Raw genomic sequence first — 26,877 nt, 5'->3', positions numbered from 1 at the left:
GACCATTTGCACATGTTACAATAAGTTGAACCTTATTTAAGACTAATATGTTTTTCAAATATTTTTCAAACTTTAAAATACAGGGTTTGTACCTGTTCTGAACAAAAAATATTGGTGTCAGAAACTGACATGTGCAGTGTGCCCCAAAATGCCACCATAAAATATGGTGTATTCAGTCATCTTCAGGGCTGTTAACTCCAAATCTGGCCCTGAAATTGGCATGGTGAGGACTGATTGGACAACAAACACGATGAAGGTGATTAGAAATGGGAACTTTGTGGGTTTGTGTTGCATGGCACATATACTACACCTGGTGGTAAGGGTAGCTATTCCAAGTGAAAGGCAGTATAGTCTGCCAAACCTGATTGAAGCGTGCCTTTTGATTCCTGGGTACTTTCACCACAGAAAGACAAGACAACAGCTGAAGGAGGAGCATTGCCACTTTAGGCTGAGTCACGCTCTTACTTACCTACCTTAAAGAAAAAGTGCATGACATCCTGGAACAAAGCAAGGTATTTTTGAGTCTCAGATTACATGTGGAGGTTGAGAAGCTGTGCAATGCATTATGGACACTCTCTGTGACTCAAGGGTTAAGGGCAAGGTGGCTATAAAACTAATGTTCAAATTTGAAGGGACATGCTTGTCTGTAGGGTGCGTGAGATGCAGCACCAAAGGGGTATGCTAAGCAAAGGAAAGGTGAGGGAATTGAAAATGGAAATTCGTAGCAGCAGTGAAGAACAGAAGCACTAGATCCACTGGAGCATCACCCATTTGACTCACCAGTGTCAAAAGCGAGAGGATTTTCTCTGTGACAGGCAATGTACTCAGCCCCCAGATGAACACACATCTCCCTACACCTGGTGGAGCAGATGGCTTCCTTGAATGCGGATCTTTCCAAATTAGGTTACACAGCACTCAATATTCAAAGGAATTGAGATTCTAGCCATACTGCTCAGGTCCAGCCTCTTACTGCTGCTGCTCCTCTCTCACCTTAAGTACGTTGAGCGTAATTTTTTATTTTAATTTCTCTAATATTGATGAAAATCGGTTCTGCACCAAGGGGCTGCATGTGCCCCCACCTGCCAGTACCTGCCTGACCAGCCCCAGTGCCCTCTCACCTCCCTTACTCTGAGGAATATTTCTCTTTTTTTTTTTTAAATATTGGGGATAATCAGTGCATGTGCCTATCATCTGCCAGTACCTGTCCATGCCCCTTGCCCCACTACTATTGCAGCTGCAGCTCATCAATCTACTTCCGTACTCTGGGATGGTCATTGGTCAATTTTGTTTTGAATTTCAATATTGAGAAAATTCACCTGTGCCAGGTAGCAGGATGCCTTGTCCTTTATCATGCTCTGTGCCCCAATGCCCCTTCTTACTCTGAGGGAATCAACTTTTGTTCTTTTTTTCTAATATGTGGGGGTCATTCTTGTTGCTGGATATGTCTACTTGGCATCCTATGCCCATTTTACCAATGTACCATGCATGTTAAGCCAAACACATATCAAGTCAAATGGTTATAAAATCCATGCAAGTAATCCATAATGTATTATATATGCATACTTATATTATACTTAATATTATACAATAAACAAAACATTTACAGCTCAAGGACATCGCGTACGTTTATTATCTTCAATCTCCTTCTGTAATTAAATAACAAAATAATCCCACGAGTAAAATCAAATATGTACAGGGCATATATTTAAAAAAGGCCTATTTTTTTAAAAAAATCTTTATTACAGTTAAACATAAACAGGAAAACAAACAGGCACAGTTATTTGTGTATAAATGTAACCTTAGCATTATCCAATTATGTATTTTGGTGCTTTTTCTTCTAATGTTTGGTTAGTATTCTTTTAGCTGCTATTTTACTGCTATAAGGATATCTTTGTTTCAGTAGGCTACTGTAAGGTCCAACTGATTCTGTGTTTAATTAAAAAGTTCTGACCCTTAAGTATGTAAATGTTTTTTTATGGGTACATTGTATTCTTCCTGTAAAGTATGAAATGTTCTAATCTCATTATTATTTACCAAATCCGCTAATGTCTTCATTCCATTTAGCGTTTAAGGTAAAATCTTCTATTGCAGGTTATTGGAAGCTAATTTCATTTGTTTTTGAAGATTCAAAAGTTTAGGGGAAAGACTTGAATAAAGCAAGCACTGAAATCTCATCAGCATTCTCTTGCTGTTCACTGTGTCGAGGGCTAGTTCTGAAATTTGGGCCAAAATATTACAGAGGCATATCCATGTGCACTTAATTTTTTTCTTCTGGGATCAGCTTATAATAGGGGGTTACTTTTAAGCTTCTTTATAAAGCAAGTGCACAATCAACTCTAAATTTAAGTATATACAGAGGCGCAACTAGAAACTGAAGGGCCCCGGTGCAACCCCCAACTTCACCAAGTAACATGCTCCATGGTGCCATCTTTGCCCCAAACAGCTTATGAGTATCTCCTTTGCCCCCAAACAGCTTGTGAGTGCCTTCTTTGCACTCACATCATTTGACAAAGCCAAGACCTCTATGAAAAGGTTTTTTCATCCAGGGTTTTTGACAAGACCGGGAAAGGATGGAGCCATTTTTCCAGCCGTACATCATCATGTACCCCAGCAGTGGGTAGAGGCTCCAGGAACTATATGCAGTCACGACATTGACCAGACAAACAGAGCCATATTCTTGCACTGGATTGGAACTCCAGATCTTTGGTTTGGGGACCATTCCAAGTGAAAATTTTTGTGACTCCTTTGAATACCCAATTACTGAAATTCTTCAGTTGGAGACCAGACCCAGAAGCCTTAGCAGTGGATGCTTTTCTTCAAGATTGCGCTCAAGAAATAAATTATGTGTTCCCACCATTCTCTGTGATTCTCAGAATTGTTTCCATGGTCAGAACTTAGAGGGTAACAAGAGTTCTAATCACTCCAGTGCGGCAAGCTCAATCATGGTACCCAATCCTTCTAGAATTGAGTATGGATTTCTCAAGAATATTCTCATCATTCCGAGATATTCTGCTCAATCAAATTAGAGAACGACATCCATTCATTCTGGATGAATCCTTAATTCTAATGGTGTGGTTGATCTCAGGGATATTGTTGGAGGACTTTCGGAATCAGCTGCAAACATCTTGTTAGACGTCCGAGCACCGGGCACCAGGAGGGCTTATGAAGCAGCCTAGGTTTGGTCTAGCTGGTGCTTGGAACGAAATCTGGATCCAGTTCGGACAACCATGACTGAAGTGGTAAATTTCTTAGCTTCTCTTTTCGACAGTGGGAAAGCTTACCAAACCATTAATTCGTAAACATGTAGACACTTCACATGTGGAATGTGAGTACGGTTATAAATTTTCTTTCATCAAGGCCGGTCAATGAATCTTTATCTCTAAAGCAGTTGTCAGCTAAGCTTACTATACTTTTATGTCTCTTTTTTTGGAAGCCCGAGGTGTCGTGCTTCTCTTGGGTGTGCTCCGTGAATCCTGTGAAAGATCGCAGCGAAGCTCAGGTCCGTCGGTAAACTATGGTAGCACAATTGGGTCTGTAGGGTTATCTTTGGTAAAGTCGCACTTCAGAATTTGTTTGATTTTCCCTTTCAACAATTCTTCTTTCTCTTGCCACCCACCACTAGAAAAAGAAGAAAAAAGATAAAATCGTATAATATATCCATTATTTTACATAAACCTCATTATTACAGTGGTCTTGGGACTACCATTAGTATTGGCATCAAATAAAATCAATACAGTTACATTAAAGCATTTAAACAGCTAGTATTGGCATTATGTATAGTAAATGTGTGTAAAACTGTAAACCTTGACCCTGAGGATCCTCAATCCTCATTTAGGGACCAAAGAAAAAATCAAAACACCAATAAAAAGTGTGATGGAAAAAAAAAAAAACAACAAAAAATAATTTTTCCATGCCTGCTATAAAATAGTCACAGGCTACTCTGTGAACTTGTACATATACAACTGCTCACGAACAGTCCGCGCACCATCACAATGTCAACCAACGGTCTTATTCTAGCAGGTGGAATCATAGTAATCTAACAGAAGATGACCTTAAAAATGTAAATTTATACGCCACCTTTTTCCTTCCAGGTCCATCAAAGCCTTTGATGCATGTGACCAGTCGTAGGCCTCATCGTGGCTGTTTCTCCATTTCTCCAGCTCAGCGATGCAGAAATCATTGAATTCTAATATAGTTATTTCTTTGAAGCACTCAAAAATTGCCAATAGTTGAAAAACAACAGACCCTGCACTAAAATCAATTAAACCTTCTCCTTTAATACGGCCTGCAGCAGAAACGACAAATAGATGATAAAACATACAATTAGAATTAGCATTTAAAATCAAGTTTTTGGTTAATTTACACTGAATTTCACACTTCAAATTTCTCGCACTTGGAGTTGTGGCAATAATCATGCGGAAAAGCATACTTCTAAGATTTTAGAACCTAAATATTATTTAGTGAGAAAAATCTTACTGTTTTGTTTTTCGTTAAGCAGAAATTTCAGGGTGGCGATGACAGTCTCCTGTAGAAGTGCTTCTTCTGTTTTGGAAGAAAAGTAAAGATCAACAAGATGCGTTGGTTCAAATTCATGAACATGGTAATATTTGTGAGAGGAGGAAGCCATAATGTTATTGAATGTTGTTAACTTTAGTTAAGAACATTTACAGCTTTGTTTCAGCTTTGCTGAAATTTATAAGGAAGTCATACATATTAATGAGGTTCTTTTTTGTCACATGTGCCATCATATGATTCTAAACAATTTTTATAAGCTTATCATATGTCTTCACCATGATATTGTAAAAGAACATAGTACAGGATGTTATATCCTGCAATTTTTAACCCCTCACCAATAAAGACCATCGTATATAATTTTAGACTTCAGGCAATGAAGCGTTTTCAGCTCTTTTGATATGTCATTGTTGAACCTTATTATTCTTTTTCATATTAAAGTTATGCACACGGGAACTTTCTTCTGATGCAGTAAGATGTATTGTAGCTAAGGTAGGTGCTATTTAAAGATCTCTTTTTAAGAATTAAATACATTGTGATGTTCCTCCTGTTATGGACTAAAACTAGTTTAAATGTCCTTATACAGATGGTATAAAAGTTTTGCTCTTTCTAATCCTGAAAATTGTCATCATGCCTTAATTGAAGTTGATACTGGAGGGGGGGGGATTTCTTTAATTCTCTGTGTCCTGGACCAATAAAAACCCCTAAGTATTGTACTTCTGGTGGCGTCAGTTTCACCTTATATGTGTTTAATTGTTTAATTTTAACCTAGATTCCTGCAACAGTGAAAATAGTTCGCCGTCCAGATGTTTTTCTTCAGTCTCTGTTTGCAGAAGCCTGTTATCAACGTATCGTAGCAAGCATTCTGGTTTAGAAAACTTAAAAGAAAACACTAGCCAAAACCTGGTGAATATATTGTTAAAGGTGATGGAAAACCCTTCCACTAAAATTTGTCCCTGACGCTGCAAGAAGGGCTGGACATACCGGGACATCCATAGGGGTTTCTTAATAGGCGTTTTTTGGACGTCCCGGTACATCTATAGGGGATTGAAGGGGTTAAACACTCAAGGCAAAAGGTGATAATTGTTGACCTTATTTGCATGCGCCTACCCAGAATCCCTTGTGGTTGTGGCAGCATCATGGGATTTCTGAGGGAACAACAAGCCTTCTGGCTTGTCTGGTGTCTGTAGATGGGTGTTTAACAATGCTTCTACAAACCCCTAAATTTTTGTGGAAGGGTTTTCCATCACCTTTACCCACCATAACTTATGTAATGGTATTTCTTGGCTACCCCTAAGCCTCAAGTATTAAGCCAGTATTACAACCTCATGCTGAAGAGTCCCATTAAGGATGAAGTTTAGAGCGTCTTGATTCTGGAGCCTGGAATGAGCTGATTGCTGTTTTCAGCTCTTCAATCATGCTTTCTGGCTGGGCACCTGTGGCAGAGCTGGATCTAGTAACTCTTCAGCCAGGCTGCGTTTTCCTGGCTGGGATGATGAAAGGCTAGCAGGGCTTGAAGGGACCCATTGCACTCAGCTTTCTGACTTGGATGAATAGTAAGGAAAGCTGGGGTCCTGAGCCTTCTTGGTGTAAAATAAGAAGTGTAAAAAGAGATTGCCAAAAAACAGCTGTCCATGAGTGGTGGCGTCTCATGTGCTGTGTAAAGGACGCTCTATGGTTTGCCAGTCCGTGACTGCCGCAGGCTTATCCACAGCCCTGCTGAGAGACTACTCTCTCAAGGACAGTCTAGAGGCTGAAGACTAGCCCCGTTCTCCTCTACCCCATTTCCCCATGCTGTTTGCTTTAATGTGCTAACCATATGTGCCAAATCTGGAATTGTAATTGTACAATGCTTTTACTGTATATTACTGAGCTTTCTGTAACTGAAGTCATACTGTAACGTGTATTGCCCTGCGCTGAGTCGCACTACTGCTTTTCGACTGTCTGAACTAACGTAATTTTGTCAAAACAGGCACAAAATGTTTGTTTTACCATAAACAGTTTTGTATCAATAAACTTAAATAAAAATTTTAAAAAATTAAGGACGAAAAAAAAAAAAACAGCTGTCCATGAGTGGTGATCTGGCTGTTGCACTTTTTTGTCTAAAGGCTGTCCTGTACAGTGGGCAATTATTTTCAAGGCATTCATGTATAAAGTGGATATAGAGGCAAAAGGTGATCATTGTTGACCTTATTTGCATGCACCTACCCAGAATCCCTTGTGGTTGTGGCAGCACCATGAGATTTCAGAGGGAACAATAAGCCTTCTGGCTTGTCTGGTGTCTGTAGATGAGTGTTTAACAATGCTTCTACTTATCGTATTGATGAATTCAAGAGAATATTCAAGTGGCCGCTTGTAGGATCCTTGTCTCTAAAGTGTTATTGGATCATGGAAGCAGGAAATTCCTCATCAGGAATGTGACAAATGAAAAACGTAACACTAAGTGGGTCAAACTATTGCAATGATCAAGAGCACGTATATCTGAAACATGTTTACACGAAACGAGACATAAAAGCATAGCAAATAGTAAGCTTAGCTGACAACTTCTGACAACATTGCTTCTCGGCCTTCTGGCTGTGAATAAGTGTATTTTATACAGGAGATCTACACCAGGAGGTTCCGGCGCAGGCAAGATACGGCCCTCGGCCTTCCGACTTTGGCCCCTTAATTGGGGTCCAGAGTTGGATGCTGCTATTGGGGGTCCGTTGAAAGCCTAGCAATGGAAACGAGGGGAGATTCGACGGTTGGAGCACCTTCTATACCCAAGACTGTGATGATGGTTTTTGCGGAAGGAGAACGACAGAGGATACATGATTGTCTACCAACGAGAGTTTTTCGACACAAAAGAAGTTTATGTAGGAGTGCATGTTGACCGAAAGAGAGGTGTGGTGAGGATGAAAGTGTAAATCATGTTTTTTGGAAGTGCGCGTATGCAAGACAGGTGTGGAAGAAAATGGAAGGATTAATTTTTGGAGTAACGGGTGTGGAAAATTTAACTTACGAAATGTTTTTTTTCGGTCTTTGTGACCTGTCTAAGGAGGGTATTTTGGAAGATTGTGAGTTGTGTGAAAGAGGTATTATGGGATGTAAGAAATTTGTATGTGTTTAAGAAAGTGGTAATTGATGTCCAGGGAGGAGTGCGTATGATTCAAGGTCGTCTTTATGTTTTTTTTCTAAGAGATTATGCTTACAGGGCAGAAGCGGATGCAGAGGGTATTTGGAAGTCCAAAAAATGGAAGGAATGGTGTAAAGGAAAGTAAAGTGCCTTCCCGTGAAGGATTAGTTTGGGTATTGTTCGAATACATTTTTTTCTGAGTTTTCAGATTTGTTACGAGGATGTTTGAGAGGAGTTTTATTCCTGTATGGTTTTTGGAATGTGCTTCAAACTGAGTGACATATTAATAAAAAAAAAAAAGAGACATAAAAGCATAGTAAATAGTAAGCTTAGCTGACAACTTCTGACAACATCGCTTCTCGGCCTTTTGGCTAAGATCAAGTGTAGTACCCTATGGGAAGGGGGGAAAAGCTTGATCCTCTGGCCTTGAGTTCGGAGTAGCATGGAGCCCGAGGTGTCCACTTGAGCCCCAGAGGAATTCTGGCGTCACATTCACAACCCTGCACTACTGTTGTGAAATGTGTGAGCACGAGGAGCACTGAAGGCCAAATGCTACAGATGAAGCACTCTTCACTCCAAGACCCATTCGGCATGTGTGTGAATAATTTTTTATTTTCGGCCTCACGGAAAATGGCTGGACACTTATTTATTATCCACTAATTGCACTTTCCGTTGGTGCACTTGTGCCTATTAATTAGGATGGATCACGGATTTTTTTGATCACGGCCTGTATATGTTTTTTCTTTGGACACGTTTTCAGTTTGACGCTTTGGAGCACTGCACCGCAGTGAGGACTGGTTTCCAGTCGTCTGTTGGGAGAGGTGGGAGAAGTCTTTTGGCTACCCACCTTTTTCCCTATAGTGGTTCTCCTCTTCGGAGGGAACCGTGAAGATCCGACCCTCCTGCAGGCCTTATGGCCGGGGTGGGGAGGAAAGGCTCTGGCATATTCCATGGGGGATTGCCAAATTGTATCATTAGTGCTTGGTTACTGGATATCATAAACCCAGACAAAGAGGCATATATTAGAAATTTTAGAAAACTCTCTTCTTTACTTAAACCAAGCGGTCGCCTGCTCTTGATTGGAAATATTAATCATTCATTTTATTTTATTGGAGAGCACAAATATAATTTCTTAAGTTATGATGAAGTATTTCTTAAAAAAACACTAAAAGATGAGGGATATGTAATTGAATCTTATCAAGCAAATGACAGGAAAACAACATCTCCTCTTTTGGATCATGAAAAAGTTGTGTTTATCAATGCGATTAAAAAGAAGTGAAATTAGATTAAAATTACACTTTTCTGAGTAATTGGAATGAATTGGAAATTGGAGTTAATTCTGTAACAACGCATACATTGATCTCATCTGTCTGCCAAATTAAATTTATAAGATTAAGAACATTTTAAAATGCATTAGCCTTAGTTACTAGTTATCAAGATTTATCATAAAATAAATGCTCTGATTTAGATTAATTATGATAATATAAGAGTGGTTTGCACCATATATATCAATGTGTTAAAGCAGTCAATATACCTTGTGAATCAGCTTTTCAAATCTGTTTAATAAAATTTAAGCTAAAACATCAAAATAGGCAATGTTATATTTTTTGTAAAATACATCATCAATCGAAATGTATGTGTAAGCAAACTTTCTCGCACTCTATGGCGACAATAGCGTGAAACTGTGATCCTCAATGCAGGGGTAATGAGGGAGGCTAAGAACTGTGTCGGCACAAAGGGGAACCTTTTTCTTTAGCAGACATCTATTTCTGCTCCAAGGTTAAGCAACCTGACTCGAGGGGCCACTTTTTGTATAAAGCACAGAGCTACTGGCACACTTTACTGTAGTCTGTAACCATTTATTGAAGACAAGATAGGAGAGCTGGATCAAACAAGGTATACGAGTAAGCAGGAGAACTAACACTTTCTGAGATGAAAGTCTAGCTGGAATGATCTGATTTTACACTTCCATTACCCTATAGACAGGGCCGGCCGAAGACTTAACGCCGCCTGGGGCGAAGTTTAAAATGCCGCCCCCCCCCCGCCGACGCGGGGGGGGGGGGGTGGCATTTTAAACTTCGCTGACGCCATTATTCCCCCCCGGTACTTACATTTAAAGAGTCCTGCCGGGGAGTCTCCCTGCTCTGCCACGGTGTAATGCTGAGCGCTGGAAATTGACGCCACTTCCGGCGCTCATGATTACAAGCCGGCACCGAGACTGAACAGGGAGACTCGCCGCAGAGGAGAGAGAGAGGGGCGCCGAGCGGGTAAGCGAAAACCACTCGGTGCCCCTCTCTCTCTCCTCCGCTTCAAAAAAAACAAAAAAAAAACGCTTGGGGCGGCAAAGTGCCCCAGTCGGCTCCATTGTAGGGCCGGCCCTGTCTATAGACATTAAGGTACATAGACAAAGGGTGTGACAAGATTACCTTTAGGACACACGTGTATGTCCTCCATGTTTCGTAGCAGTGGGGACATGTCTGGGTGAGGAATGCCTAAAAACATTACTGCTGACAGTCACCGGAAGGCCACTAGAAGAAAGGGGAGATACAGCAAGTTCTGTTCCGACCATGCTGGGATCTCCATTTGTTCCCCCTTCTGGCTGATCACACACACATTGTGAGCAGCATTGGAGCCCTGCTTGCTGATCACAGTGTGATGAAGGTAAGAAAAATTGGAGGGAAGAAGGTGAGACACAATGTTTTTCCCTCTTCAAAAAAGGGAAAAATAAGTGGTTACACTTAAATAAAAATGAAAAATAAAATAAACACAAAAATAAATAAATACATTGAGCTTAGTGAGGTCATTGGGACATCACCGGCATACATAAGATGTTGTAGAGATGTATTAAAATGGATCTCTAATTCTAATAAAATTGTTTTTGTTAATATTTAATAATATCTAACACCTGTTAGATTTATTGGTCTTTGAATGCTTGTGTTTATCTACTTTGAACCTTAACCATATTTCCTGAGAATGTTGCCATAAATGCTAATCAGTGGCGTCGACAGGGCGGGCCAGAGGGGGCAATGGCCCCCCTAAATCATGCTGTGCTCCCCGTGTGCCCCCCCAATTGAAACGCTTTTTTTTTGTGGAGGACAGAGGCACCGAGCGGTCACTGAGGAATACGTTTTCAGCAACCATCCGGCGCCTCTCACTCTTCTCCGCGAGGCCTCTGCCTTGGTCGCGGTGCCGGCATATCAAGCTGAGCGCAAGAATATGATGTGTTATTCTGGAGCTCAGCAGTGAAGCCGCGCGCACCACGGCAGAACAGGGAGACGGAGGCCTTGCGATCCCGTCGCTGGACTTCTACAAGGTAAGTGAACCAGGGGAAAAAAATCTGACCCTTAAGTATGTAAACAACTTTTTATGGGTACATTGTCTTCTTCCTGTAAAGTATGAAATGTTCTAATCTCATTATTATTTACCAAATCCGCTAATGCCTTTATTCCACGTAGCGTTTAAGGTTAAATCTTCTATTGCAGGTTATTTGAAGCTAATTCATTTTTTTGAAGATTCAAAAGTTTAAAAAAGGGGAAAGACTTGAATAAAGCAAGCACTGAAATCTTATCAGCATTCTCTTGCTGTTCACTGTGTCGTGGGCTAGTTCTGAAATTTGGGCCAAAATATTACAGAGGCATATCCATGTGCACTTAATTTTTGTTCTTCTGGGATCAGCTTATAATACACAATCAACTCTAAATTTAAGTATATAAAGGGACGCAACTAGAAACTGAAGGGTCCAGGTGCCACCCCCAACTTCACATGCTCCACGGTGCCATCTTTGCCCCAAACAGCTTGTGAGTGCCCCAAAAGCCTGGCTGTTCCATCTTTTCTTCAGCTTGTCAGTCCATTCAAACAGCTTATCTGTGCCATTTTTGGCACACCCAAAACCCATTTTTGGCTACACGGAGCCTTCCCTTGCGGGACGTGGCCAGGACTGCACACTGACGTCAGCGAGCGCTCCCGCTGACATCGTTGGGCGGTCCCGATGACGTTTCCAAAATACACTATGCTACATACATAAATTTACACATGCTAACACACACTTATTTTCACTAACACACATGTACAAACCTATTCTAATACACATACACACTCCCTCTCAAACACACTCCATAACACACCACACATACATGCTTACACAGCCTTACACATCCACATCCATGGTCACTTACACTTATACTTATACATTCACATCCATGGTCACACAAACTTATACATAGACATCCATGCTCACATACATTTATACATAGAAATGCATGATCACATACACTTATATATATAGATGACTGGCATAGTCCTGGTCAGAAGGGCCCTTTCTGAACAATTTTGAAGCCAAAGGAAGAGACAGGCACAAGGAGACAGGTACTAGTGGTTGCAGGGGTTGCCCAGGCCCCCTGGAAAGGTGAGCCCATTGCAGTTGCGACCACCGCAACCCCAATAGTTATGTCACTGCGTATAGAGTATATATTGTCACAAATAATGCAATTCTTAAATAGTAAGTAGGTTTAAAATTGGTGAAAATTTGCTAAATCATCACTTTGCATTTTTTAAGCTGAATGTTTAACGTATTTGGTATGGCAGAATAAATAGAGTTAGAGCATCCAGACATATGTAAAATAAATAAAACAAGGATTTAAGATTCTGTTTTGCTGACAGAGATCCTGGTGCAGCATCATATGATGAGCTGTTGTGTTGTTCTATGATTAAAATAAAGTAATTTTGCCATTACCTGTTGGGGTAACATTACCATTTTAGTGAATCTTTAAAATATTCCTTTTCCTGTCAGATTAGAAATTTGGATATATGTCAAATATGTTAAATTTTCAATTACCAGTTTTTAAGATCCTAAATGCATCCTTCTTTCTCTTCTTTCAAGTGTTGGGTGGAATATTAAAGAAGTTTTGTTTAGAAGTAAAGCTAAGCGTGCTCTGAAATGCGATTTAACCAGAGATAACCCTGCTGACCCAGTAGTGCTAACGAAAGCAGACTGTATCTTTTCTGCAAGGGCATTCGATGTTGTCAGTAAAAATAAAGATCATTATATGCCCAATCTGAATAAAATCACCAGACCTTTAAATGTGTGTCTCATTGACCCCGTAGGTTCATACTTTTTGTAGAAGTATTAATGCCTTTATGTTAAAACATTTCATGCAAATTATTGCCGTTTGAATTATTAGGATAGGATAACCGGGTATATATTTGTATGGTATATATTTGTATGGTATATATTTGTCTTTTATTGAAACATATTAACTGCTTCACTTCCTGTTCAGGAGGAAGGAGGAGATAACAACAAAAACTTTATTTATACTTCTCTTAACCATACAATGCATCACATAGGCTATAGCACTGTGAGAGCACTTTCAGATTGTATCTCAACACAAATAATAAATACATCTCTTGAAAAATGGTAAGCAGGACAACTAACCATAAAAGAGTATGTTTCTTCAGTTCACATGAGTCGGCCACATGACCTCCAGGACATATCGGCTACGTTCCAGAATCTGAGGCTATAAGTAATGCTAAGTAAAGTTAAGGGTCAGGGCAGGCGAAGTCCAAATAACAAGCCAAAAGTTTGTGGACAGGTGGAGTTCTAAAGCTGAAGTCTGGTATATGGAAAATGAATTAATGAAAGTCACTAACAAACAATCACCAACACAGACACTGTAATTGTATAAAAAATTGGTTTAAATAATAATGTTAACGCCACATGCTGCCATGACGTTGCAATGCCCTGGCATGTGCAGAATCATACATCGATGAGCCATAAAAAATGTCAGATACACACATCCACATACAAGGATTAGCGGCCACATATTGGTTAGGAAAATGTCTAGGTGGTCCAAGGAATGAGGCCTCTTCTGCATCCCCATGTAAAACCTTGTCACAGCGACACCCCGTCTTAGGCTGATACCTTCATATCCTGCTCTGATTTAATCACTTCAAACATCCCAATTAGTGCTTTTCCTAACTGAAATCCCTACAGTTAACAGTTCACAATATACCGTAATTACCTGTAAAGACGCGATTTTTTTTGGTAAATTCAATTTTTAAGAACGGAAAATGAAGAGGGGAAAACCCCACAAAAACATACACATGCACAATGTGCCAAATCAGACGAAAGGCATCACATGTAAATCGCCGTAAAATATATACTAACTGAAGACCAGCCCCCAATACATATTGATTAAGAACAAAAAAGGGCACTTGAGACCCAATCTAAGAGGCATTCAACCCCAAGTGGGACTGAAAACTCCTGGAGGTGAACTGAGTCCCGGCAAACTAAGTTGCCACATAACCAGTGAAGTTTTCATGCTATAAACAGAGACCAATTTAAAGATTGACTACATCATGCACTGTCTGATATTCTTGTTAGAATTAACTAAATTTAGGAAAAATATGACTTTTTTTCTTCTCAATACTGTGGAACTGTTCAAACAGACTATCCTGGAGGCTTCCATGTTTTGTCCCCCATCAAGTTATATGAACCAGATTCTGCGCGAACATTTTTACATATGTCAACATCATACTTTTGCTTGTTGGTTTTAAAAAATATATATATAATAAAACATTTTGAGGAAAAACAAATCAACAAGGATCAAGCTACATTTGTTCTTGGAAGCAACAAATATATAAACAAATATATAAACAATATATAAACATACATTTTTACTTTTTTTAATTTAAAATAGACTTGCCTAAGGCAGTAACTTCTATATGAATTAAACAATTCCTGTAAGGGTTATCTGTTTAAGTACACAAATATGTAAAAATGTGATCTCAGGAGCATTATAATACCCTAGCGGCCGGGATGTCTTCTGCAGTGCAGATTCAGAATTGAATGACTAAAATTTGTACGGTTTTAAGTAATGATTCAAAGCTGGCCTTTGCAGATGTCAACTAATATTGATGGATAGACCATTTATATGTCATGATATATACTGGCGGTAGTTCCTTTACAAAAAATAAAACAAACATATATATATATATATATATATATCTTCAACAAGTGAAATACCGTATATGCTTCTCCTGGCAATTATATACCAGGATCATACTTTCATTCGAACAAATAAATTGAGATTCATTTTTTTGTATGCATTTCTCCACCTACATTACCCCCAATGGGGGGTATTCAATCAAATTCAATAAAAAGACCACTAACCCCATGCAAATAATTATTTCAATGTGTACTTGAATCAAGTTTTGCATACATAAGCAGAACATATAATTGTCATGTCTGTGGGTGCCAGGTCAGACTGGAATCTCTGTGCAGGAGTGAATGCTTGTTCGGGACCATGCACTTGTCTGAAGAAGGCTGGCATCTCAGGTTGAAGATGGCTGTCTGCTGCAGACTTAGCTCTGAGCTTAAATGCCATCTGTCTACAAGGTTCATCGGTTGGGGAACTGGCCAGACGTCCACAAGGTCTGACACAGAGGGGACCGGAGTAAGGTAGAAAATGATAAGGCAAGAGATACTCCAAGTGAAGACCGAGTTGAATACCAGGTAAACATGAAACTATAGGGTACCAGTTTGGGTGACCACATTCCCTAATTGACATTGAGGGACACTTACTTTTAGGGACACTTACTTTGACAAAAGCATTGCATCAAAATTGTGCTTGGGACTGGCAAAAACATATTTGCCAGTGCATTTTTCAGTATTTACTCAATCACTGGCTACATAAAAATGTCATACTTTTATACATATTAGACATCGCTTTTTTGATGTTTCTCAAAGGGCAGAGACCATGTATAAATTACTAACCATATATCTGCAAAAAAAAAGTACACATTTCCTAATGTGTAAGTAGGGATGTTTCATATGTTTGTTTTTAAAAAAAAACTTGTGCCAAAAAACCTTGTTCTAATCAAAATATATATCCAAGTAGTGACAAATTATGTCATAGAGTAAACAGAACTTTTAATTCCTCTTGAATTTGGATCACAAAATCAATTCCATGACTTAATGACAAGATACACCGTGAACAGGATATACCGTATTTGCTCATTTATAAGACGACCTTGATTCTAAGACGACCCCCCAAAATTTGAATATTAATTTAAGAAAAAAAAAAGAAAAGGCCTCAATATGAGACTAACCTCTAGGAAAAAAACTTTTATTAGTAAATATTAATTCACATGTAAACTATTATTTCATATTTAATAAAAACTATGATTGAGAAAACAAATTGTGTTTATCTTCTTTTATTTACCAGTCTGCCCTACAAAGTGCCCTCCAGATATGCCTTATATGCCCCCAGATTTGCCTTTTAACCCCCTATATGCCACTCTGCTTCTCTGACATGCCTTTTAACCCCATTAATGCCACTCTACCTCCCTGACATGCCTTTTAACCCCCTAATTGTCACTCTGTCCCCCAGATATTCATTATACACCCCCTAAATGCCACTCTGCCTCCAGAAAACCATTTTACCCATGCCACTCTTACTTACCCCCCACATGCCCCAACTTACCGATGCATCATGTGACGCCGGTGCTCTGTCATAGAAGCCCCCAGAGGAAGTGTCGGCAGAAGCGGAGGATGTCTGCACGCATCGCACAGGCCTCCACCGGCTAGCCGGAGAGGAGGATCCAGGTCACCTGCAGCGCTGAGGGGATCTGGATCTCAGTCTTGTAGTCAGACCTCTATTTGAGATCTGATTAGAAGACGACCTCGATTATAAGACGATTGTTATTTTTCAGAGCATTTGCTCTTTAAAAAATTGCCTTATAATCGCGCAAATAGGGTATATTTGTAAATAAGCATCAAGAAAACTTAGGCAAAAAAGGTCTCATGAAAACAGGAAAGCTCTAGCCGGCCATATTCATTTGCTGCTCTTGAGAGTTCGCTAAAGGGACGTGAGAGTGTGCAGGAGAGGTGCTGCTTCAAAACCTTCACTTCTCCATTCACTGTTATAAAGATCTGACCCAGGTATGCTTCTGCTGCAGGCAGAGCTTCCCTGACCCTGTATACGGTTAAATCAGGGAGATCTCCTCAAACATTCACTTACATACGACCAACTGAGCCGTTGACATTGGAGAAACCTTCAAGTGTTGGCCCTTCAAAATGAATAGTGACGTGAGAGAGTGAAAACCACATTTTTCATGCAAACATGAGCCTCCAAAAATAATTCACCTCCTCCGACGCCAACTTTCATATTCAACTCAGTTATTCACTTTGTTTCTCCTGTTAGCACTTGTTATTATAGTACCTGATGTCACCTAATAATTAAGTGAATATCCATTACTCAGAAAATAGTATGAGTTTAAGTTTTAAGTATAGAAATGAAGCCCATCAAGGGTGCCCATTTTTTGATCCTTTAAGTACCAAAAACCTAATCAGTCGTTGGTCTTGTATTAGGTACAGGAAACTTATTCATATCCCATGCATGTATAAATTCCCTCACTGTGTTCTGAACTTCTCTTTGGAAATCTGTCTCATTTGTGCCACTTTATACATAGACAAAGATGCCATCTAGTGGTGGTTGTGGAGTATTAGGTGACCTATTGTGGTCTGTGGTGTGCTGTTAATAAATGCTTAGAAATATCTAAGTCTACTTGATTGGAAAAAATAATTTTATTGTGTAAACTATTTGCTTTAACCACAGTGGGAGACATTCACTATTTTGATTGCTTTTGTTCGTGTCACAAAAAGATGCTAGAAGAGTTTTGCACTTTAATCACCAAGTAAATACACAACAAGTGGGACTTACACGTTCCCTACAATTTTTTTGATTAGCAAAGGGTAGAAAACATTTTACACACACATATATATATATATATATATATATATACACAGTGTATTCGGTATATGTTTAAGTGATTGTATGATATATATATATATATAAGTGCTTGGCAGATAATATAGGATAGAATATTTTGAGATGGGATTGGGAGTACATCAGTGCACCAAAAAAGTCATCATATATGGGACACCTGAAGCCACAATTTAGTGCTGCTTATCCTTTCTAATAAAATATGGGGACTGAAATAGAGTGAATAACACAAAACCTTTACTTTTCCTCTCACTGATTTCTGGGCCAAGAATGTTTTGTCCTCTGAAGTGACTACAAATTCAGGAAGGCATTTTATCTCTAGATAAATAGAAATTGAATAGATCAATTTATTCCTACAGTAAATAAAGTGCCAAGAAACAGATAACCAAATACACACCAGGACAAGCTCTGTCACACCGACACCCAAACGCACACAAAAACAGTTTCAGAGTGCTAGACATGTTTATTTTTTATGAGAATAAGGTTATATTTTAAAAGTATTATATGCTATATATTCGTATTTTAAAGTTTAGATTTGTTTGTGATGTGTCCACCCTTTATTCATGGAGTTGCTTCCAAAATGCCACCTGAACTTCTAATGTATTAGGATGACTGCTTGATCCAATGTCATCCGCAGTAAAAAAAATTAATAGTGTATTAATAATGGTTTTATGTTGGAATCTTCTAAATTAATATAAAATAAGTGCTGCTGAATGCACAGGGCCAACACAACCACAACCACAGCCTTGGGGTAGAAATGTTGCTGCCACCGTAGTCCCATGGAGCCTCTAGGACCATGTGAGGACCAGCTCTGCAAAAAAGCAAGAGCAATTTCTCCTTGGATAAACAAACTGAAATTAAACATGTAAACATGTGTTGAATAGCTGTCCTAAAATTGGAATGGCTAAATACCAAATTAACTAGGCTGCTGTGGGTTTCTAAGGCTCTTCTAAACAGAACTTTTGGGTAACCTCAGCTTTGAGGCTTTGAGTGTTGTCAGAAAGTGCACGGACAGGCAATGTTTTATGAAAAAAATTGGAAATATTAAAAAAAAACATTAATTTCCCAAAATTTAACCAAAACAATATTAATACTTTTTTTATTTAACATTTTAGTAGAAATAGATAGAAGAGAATACATTCTACTCATGTTAAATAATTTCCTAGAATAAAATAAATTATAATTATTAATAAAATTCATAATAATAAATAATAATGCACCGAAGAGTCTCATGATTATAGTCAAATATATAAAGGACAAACATTTTTAAAGAACAACATTACAGCAAATTTAATTATGATTTGTATGATTTAATTATTAACACTAGAATCGCCATGTCTACATAAATACAAAAATACACAGGTATTATAAAGCAATAAAGAATCTCATGATTGAAAACAAATACTTAAAGAGCAGGACCTTGTGAATAAACATCACGCAGCTCATTTGGGACACGGCCCTATTAACAAAATGTCTAAAACTACATCTGAAATAATTAAGAATTAAACTTATTGGGCTGAATAACTTGATGGGGTGTACCTAGGGCAGATAATATGGCAATGTTTCTACACAGGGGCTCTAACACCCATAAACTGTCCTAAACATTCATGGACCCTTCTATCTGCATGTAGGTTCTCTGCTGTTGCCTAAACTTCTGGCTTTCTAAACAATACCTATTTGACACAAATCAACTCTTCGTCTTCATTTGCAGGAAGATGACTGATCACTTTATATCTGTGTCTACTTTACTGGTTAGTACCACTACTAACCAGTCTGATAATTCCATGATTAGCTCTGATTCCCCTTAAGGAACCATTATAAACACAAAATTCACCAAGTTTTAACTTAATTGTGGTAGAGGAGAATCATGTAATCTTTGCTTCACTACACCTTAAAGGGGGAATGTGCAGGGAGTGTGGCGTGTCAAGACTCCATGACCTGGAGGATTCGGGTGTTGCCCCGGAGAACAGGAGCTCCCCTCGAAATACTCCGGGTCAAACCCCGGAGAGTTCCTAGGTATGGTCATTGGTCTCTTGAATAATGCTTGTTAGACTTTTACACCTAGCCACAACTCATTGCATCCAGGGTGTCTCCATGGATATCCCTCCTTAATAAGTATTATCCAATTATATGACTAGCTGTACATGATCTCCCTAAAGACATAGATGCCTTCATATCTGTCTGCCATAATAGAAACTGAATAGCTGCAGTCTCAGAAAGATGGTGAAAGGGTAAAGTCATAGACACTTACATGCCTTCACAAACAACTTGCATCTTAATGGATATGCAAGAGTGTTAGCATGCAGTGGCATGTAACTTCATTTAGGTCTAGTAGAGTTAACCCTTTATTCTACTGACTACCTCTTTTTATGGTATGGAGCTGAATAGATGTATTTTATGGCATTTTTTTAATGGGATTTTTATGCTGTAGTCCATCATGATTAGTCCACAATTGAAGACTACAGGAGCTGCAGTCCATCTACAAATACTACTACTGTTTGCCTCTATTTTTGGGTATATTTTGGTAACTATTTAAAACACACTAGATGCTACTAGTTCTACATATTTATTAATCTTACCAATACAGAAAAAAATGATTTAAATTGTCTTCTTTGTTGTTACCTGGTAGTTTTCTACTGTAACATCATCATGAGTTAAAACACCCAACAATAAATAAAATAATATTAAACACAGAATGCTTGACATCCTGTTCTACTAATGAATATCCTATTGGGAACCCATGTGATGGGCTCATAAAAATTGCTTATAATCCTATAAAATGCAACAGAAAAAAAGCATATTTTTTATCTATCACAGGATCCTGTTAAGAAGTTATTGAAAAACTAAACTGCCAGGTTTTTTAACCTTTCTACATTTAACTTGACCGCATCCAATAACAGGATGGATTCTTCTTCTCTAAAACACTATCACCTTCATGAATGTGACCCAAAACATTTTTTTCATACATATTTTTCTTCTAAAACTGATAAACGACTTCTAGAGGAAGCTGTCATGAACCCAATGAAATATCTGCATAAAAGGTTTATCTCAGGTATTTTTTTGATTAACTATTCTTTGTTCTTTGTAAGAATATATTTTCATGCCGGGTTCTCAGATAAGAATTCCAGATGACCGATCGCGGACCATATTTACAATAGCATTAATGATATTAACAAGACAACACACTTTACAAGACACATGGAGATTTTGAAGAGCTTGGCTTTACTGGTTACTTTTGTTAGTTTGACTAATATTTCCTTTATTTTACTTAAAAGTTTTGTTTAGTTTTTTTTTTTTTTGCATGTTTTTACGATTTTTTTTTTTTACGATTTGTTTTTGTATCTTCCTTCTGTCTTTCATTAATGCACAGCTATGACACACTTTTAAATCTCAACCCTCAGTCGATTTCATGGCTTCGTGGGATGGTCCTTGGAGAACAATGGATCTCCCCAGCTGTCCCATTTATCTTTATTACTCACAGAAGGGCAGGACTGTTCCATGGCAAACAGAACACTTGGGTGGTACATAGTTACATAGTACATAAGGTTGAAAAGAGGCCTAAGTCCATCAAGTTCAACAGTTCTACCTAACCTTCCTACTCTCGATCCAAAAGAAAGCAAAAAAAAACCTAATTAAGCTACTTTGAATTCTGCCATCAGGGGGAAAAAATCCTTCTTGACTCCAAAAGGCAATCGGATTTCTCATTGGATCAAGAAGCTCTAAATTATTAATTCTATTTATAGCCCTGTATGTCATGCCTTTCTAAAAAATATTCAGACCCCTTTTGAAGGCATCTAAAGTATTTGATAACACCACCTCCCTTGGCAGTGACTACCATAGCTTTTGTAATCCTTACCATAAAGAATCCCTTCCCTTGTCGTCTATGAAATCTCCGCTCTTCCAGTCTCAAAGGGTCACCTCTTGTTCTTTGTCCATTTCATATTGGCCCTTGCAGCTGCTTGCTGGCATTGCGTACTGTTAAGTTTGTTGTCTACCATTAATCCTAAATCCTTCTCATTGGTACTTTTCCAGGATATTCCATTTGTTCTGGCACTTTAAGGTCAGAAGCCCATAAATTAGAGGGTAGCAGATTAGAGGAGCAGTAGAAGTGGTAGAGGTTTACACAATAAGAGTATTCAAACATACATGGGAGATAGGCATATTCTGAATCTAAGGGCTGATTAATGTCTAATACTTTACTGCAGAAGAAAATACAGGCAGACTAGATGGCCAAATGATTCTCATTGGCCATCCAATTAAATGTTTCATAAATCCCACACTATATCGGCACACTATAGGTTTTCAGATTTTTGCTCTAAAAATTCACCATATTGCTAAGGGTGACATAGGACGTAATTACAGTATTTGATTTATCCAAACAAGATTTGTACTCCCAATATAAGCATTTATTTGATAACATGTTGATTATTTCTGTTACAGGTCATATTAAAGGGGACATGCTGCTTGATATCAGCGTTGGACCTTCTCTTTTCCATCTTTTTCCAGTTTGTGAGTTCTTCAAAGAAATTATCATATTAGAATTAAATGACCTCTGCATTGCTGAATTTGAGAAATGGATCAACAACCATGAAGAAGCCTTAGATTGGTCTCATGCATCGAAGTTTATAATGGACCTGGAAGGCAAAAGGTGAAGTGGATATCTAGTATAAAAAATGATAAAAGCTGTAATGGTCAAAGAGAAGATGACGTGTTTAGTCCAGATGCTAGCAAATCATATGTTATCCTGTTCTAATACTTTTAGTTTAGGTATCTCTAGACCTGGAATCTGAAAAATATGTCTCCCGATCTCTCAATTTCATTTTTTCAAAATAAATTGAGTGAAGGAGGTCGATACAGATTCATTTGTGGGTCCACCACATCCAAAACTATTTGTTATTGAATACAAAAAGTTTTAAGTAATTAAAATGGTCAACAACTAGCCTTTTACATATTTGTTTATTCAAACTGTATTTATGATGAAAAACAACGTAATTTTACATTAAAATATGCTATAAGTGAGTTGCATCTGTCTACGCCATGTAAGCGATGTCTTTTAATACAAAGACGGAATAAAAACCAATCGCAAGTGCAGTGTGCATGTAACATGATCTTTAGCTCTTGTGGACCCTGTCATACATATATCTTCTGTGAATACTTCTAATACTTGCTGATTAAATATATATATATATATATATATATATATATATCATACGCTTTAAGTTATTTTATTGCATACCAATTTTTAAAGCAGAACAAACACAAACCATTAAGGTAATGATCATGACTGGGAACTGTCCGGTTTTGGCCCAGAGAACTCCGGAAGAAGCGCCGCTTCTCCAGTTCTCCAGGTCAACACCCGAATCCTTGGGGTCACAGGAGTGGGGCCTTGACCCGTCCCACTCCCTGCCCATTTCCCCTTTAAATGGGAGTATTTCCCAAGATGTAAGTAGGAAAGCCCACTGATGTTCCAGGACGCCCACTGGCAGCAGCGGAAATGCTCCATGTCATAAGCAGAGATGCCACTAGTGTCAGCAGGACCACTCACCAACATGGCTGCGTCCCCCAAGGGTAGGTTGCCGGAGCCCAAAAGTTCCCAGGTATGGTAATGATGTTTGTTTAACATGATGTGTATGTAACAAGGCTTTGTCTTTTTCCTTTTTTTCAGCGGTGGATGGCAAGAAAAAGAAGCATTATTAAGAAAAAAAATTAACCGTGTTGTGAAATGGGACATTACTAAAGATAACCCCACAGACCCAGTAGTGCTACCGAAAGCAGACTTCATCATATGCGCATGGATACTGGATATTACGAGCCCGGATAAAAATGCTTACATCAGCAATCTGAGAAAAATCTCCTCTTTACTAAAACCAGGAGGGCGCCTGGTATTATTTTCTGATATCAACGTTAAACATTTTATGATTGGGGAGCACAAATTTAATATCCTAACTTACGATGAAGAATTTCTTAAAACTGCTTTAAAAAATGAAGGGTATATTATTGAATCGTTTGAGGCCCAAGAAAGGAAAGCTTCTTATGATGTCATCGATCATGAAAAAATTGCCTTTGTGACCGCACTTAAACAGAAGTAATCTTAAAATCAGACAGCTCTATACACTCGTTAAATATTAAAATAAGCAGTATGTATTAGAAACCTACCTTAAATGAATAGCATGGTAGCAGACATCTGAACTTCCAGTCGCTATGGCTTGGAGAATGATAATCTCTCTCCATTTACTAAAGCTTAATTGAGTGATTTCTGCATTTGGCTATTAATAGTTAACTCATATAATGGTTTGATTTAGAATTGGATATCTAGCTTGCTGGTGTTGTAATGAGTGTTAAACAATCACATAGGAAATCAGATCTGTTCTCTAACAATTCAATCAATTAGACATAAGGAAGTCTGAAGAATAAAACTATTGCAAATGGATGAGTGTGTTGGTATTTCTTCAAGATGTACGCCTACCCATCGTAGGCACTTTAATGTATATGATAGTTGAAGGTGGTCTTTAAATGAATCAGAATTATTTTCCGTACATTTGCGCTGTGCACATGCCCCCAGCTTAAACACATCTCCTGCTTACCAGTCTAACAAGGCACCCTACATGCATCCATAGAAATCATTTTCCCATTGATTTTAATAGATTTCAGACAGTTAATGACAGTTAATGACAGTTAGGACAGTTTGCGCCTAATTTTTACAGTACATTTTTTACTTTGGCAAAAATCTAACTAAATCTTATTCACTGAAACACCCTGATCTAAATTTTTGCTTACCTCTTCATAGAGCGAAATTAGGTTAGTACGACACAATCTATCTTTCTTAAAACTATATCCGTGCTTATTAATGAATATCGTTGGACAAAATGTATTTCCAAATATCATTGCTTAACAAGCTTTAAAATAACTTCCCTCTTTGGAGGAGTTAAACTCACAGGTCTGTTATTACCTGGGTCAGGTTTTGATGCATTTTTGAGTATTGGTCTATTATTGGCCCCATGTCAAACAAGAGAAAACCCTTAAGCCATTATTTAAATAAAATTTGGGAACCCTATGTGTGTGAATCTGTGTCCCATGAGCAGAAAATGATGAGGAAGACAGGTAGGAGGTGGGATTAGGATTTTGTTGTCAAAGAGCAGGGGTGTCCAACCTGCAGCCCTGGCTGAAGAGTATGGGAGATGTAGTCCTGCAGCTGCTGGAGGGCCGCAGGTTGGACACCCCTGCCAAAGAGGATGGTGTTGCAGTTTACAGCAGTTCCCCTCCTGAATGCACTTATAATAGTTGCTGCTACATTGCTGTTCCAAGCAAGAGCCCAGGATATAAAGGGCTGCCCACAAGTGATTTGACCTGTTGCTAACATACGGGAAGCAGATATTTTACACCTACTACCATACTTACCAACATTTCCTTCCTGGATCCTTGGACAAAGAGGAGGGGGCCACACACTGTGCCTGACCCTGCAACATCGAGCTCTAGGCTACCCCAGTACAGATACTGGGAAATTTGGAGGTTAAATTATAATTTGTCATTTGTAAATTGTAATTTGTAATCCTGTTCTATAAAAGAACATCCTGGTGGAAGAGCACATGATAAGCTAATGATTATTGCTCATAGTCTTATGATAGGATGCAATTAAAGAATATATAATCAAGATTTAAATAAATATATATTGCATTAATAAATGAGCATTCAGTCTTTCTCTCCAGTAAACACGACTGGGTTTAGTAACAGGATGTCCTCCACCGATCTTAAATATTATTATGAGCATGACTTTGAGCCGAAACACTTTCTTGATGCATACTGTTCTCCTAAAGCAGATGAATGTCTTCTAGAGGATGTTGATAGAAACCGCATAAAATGTTTGCGGTAAGTACGTTTTTGTTGAATATTCTTGAACGTTTTGAGTTGTTGGTATGCAAGTTCAGTTGTGAATTAAATGTATTATGAGTCTAAGGTAACAGAAATAAAAATTACTGTTTGTCAGTTTAATTATTTAAAAAAAAAAGTCTAATAGTCATAGTAGCAGCAGAGGCAGGTGACAAAATACATTTTAAGTGCCAGTTCATGATCTTTATGTGATAAGGTTGTTATTCCCATATTCATGGGGACATGGTGATTTACATTGCTGTTGGTTCAAATATTTGCCTTCGTATGCCAATTTGTAAGTTCTTCAAAGAAATCAATAGAATTCAATGATTTATGCATTACTGAGCAAGAGAAATGGCTAAACGGCCATGGTAAAGCTTATGACTGGTCCCATGCGTCACATTTTATGACGGGCTTGTTGTTTTTCTTATAGAGAAGGTATAATGCAAGCACCCATAATGCATAAGCTAAGCGTATGTGCATACCTGCCTTGGTATGTATGTGTGTGTGTGTGTGTCTGCCTGGGTAGGCATGTTAGTGTGTGTATGTGTGTCTGCCTGGGTACCCATGTTATTATTTTCATTACCTTTTATTAAGCACCAACAAATTATGCAGTGTTGCACAATTAGGTTAGGGCAGTTTGACAGCTACATAATAAATATACATTAATACATACAGACACATCCGGAGTCAAAAACCCTGCGTGTTAGCTTGCCATCTAGTCTTATGGTACTTGTATTATACAAAGTTTCTTAACCCCTTCGTGACAAAGGCTGATTTTACTTTTTGTACCCTTCGTGACAATGGCTGTTTTATCGTTTCTGCGGTGTTTGTGTTTAGCTGTAATTTTCTCTTAACCCATTTACTAAACCCACACAAGTTATATATTGTTTTTTTCAGGACAAGAAGGGCTTTCTTCAGACACCTGAAAATTTTTTTCATATGATGTAATTTCCTATAATAAAAATAATAAAATATGACGAAAAATTGAAAAAAAAACACATTTTCTCACTTTTATTTGAAAAATCTTTTATTCATCATAAAAAACTACTGAAAAAACCTGCTAAATAGATTCTACTATTTGTCCCGAGTTTAGAAATACCCAATGTTTTTATGTTTTTTTGCTTTCTTCTACACGTTATGGGGCAATAAGTACAAGTAGCGTTTTGCTATTTCAAAGCCATTTTTCTCTGAATCTGGTAATTCTGTCTCTATGTGGTATTTGGGGCATCTTTGAAGCCAGCAAATTAAATTTACCCCACCAAACCATATATTTTTGAAAACTAGACACCCCAGGGTATTTTAGATGCTGATAGTTTAACCCTTTCCATGCACTAATCCTACCACCAACCCTTGTCAAAGTTTGGGATAGTAATTGTTTTTGGTGTTTTTTTCACATACTTTGTACTTCAGGTGTGAAATTACAGCTCCTGGTATATGTTGCTGTCACACAACACCCAGATATGTGTCCAGCAACATCTCCTGAGTACATTGATACCCCACATGCATGGGTTTGTCAGATTGTTTGGGGGCAAAAGGGCCACATTTGGAACATGAGCAATTCAAATTCAGTAGGAATTTTACATCTGGGTAAAGAAAAAT

The 26,877-nt window shown here is 38.3% G+C and overlaps 1 protein-coding gene and 1 pseudogene across 1 annotated transcript; both read left to right on the top strand.

Moving 5' to 3' along the window:
* Window positions 1-3,227: 3,227 nt before the first annotated feature.
* On the top strand, window positions 3,228-23,498 carry LOC149285107 (nicotinamide N-methyltransferase-like). Its single transcript, XM_089495800.1, has 6 exons — window positions 3,228-3,239; window positions 3,434-3,499; window positions 4,954-5,004; window positions 5,285-5,360; window positions 21,850-22,057; window positions 23,075-23,498. The coding sequence occupies exons 1-6, from the start codon at window positions 3,228-3,230 to the stop codon at window positions 23,496-23,498; spliced, it is 837 nt and encodes a 278-aa protein (XP_089351926.1).
* LOC149285108 (U2 spliceosomal RNA) lies at window positions 7,979-8,158 on the top strand (annotated as a pseudogene).
* Window positions 23,499-26,877: the final 3,379 nt, after the last annotated feature.

This window comes from Sceloporus occidentalis, unplaced genomic scaffold (assembly GCF_023333645.1).
Source record: "Sceloporus occidentalis isolate IW3139 unplaced genomic scaffold, rSceOcc1.0.p SCAF_84, whole genome shotgun sequence".
Lineage (NCBI taxonomy): Eukaryota > Metazoa > Chordata > Lepidosauria > Squamata > Phrynosomatidae > Sceloporus > Sceloporus occidentalis.
Note: the sequence above shows the minus strand (reverse complement) of the source record. Positions and strands in the feature narration are given on the sequence as shown.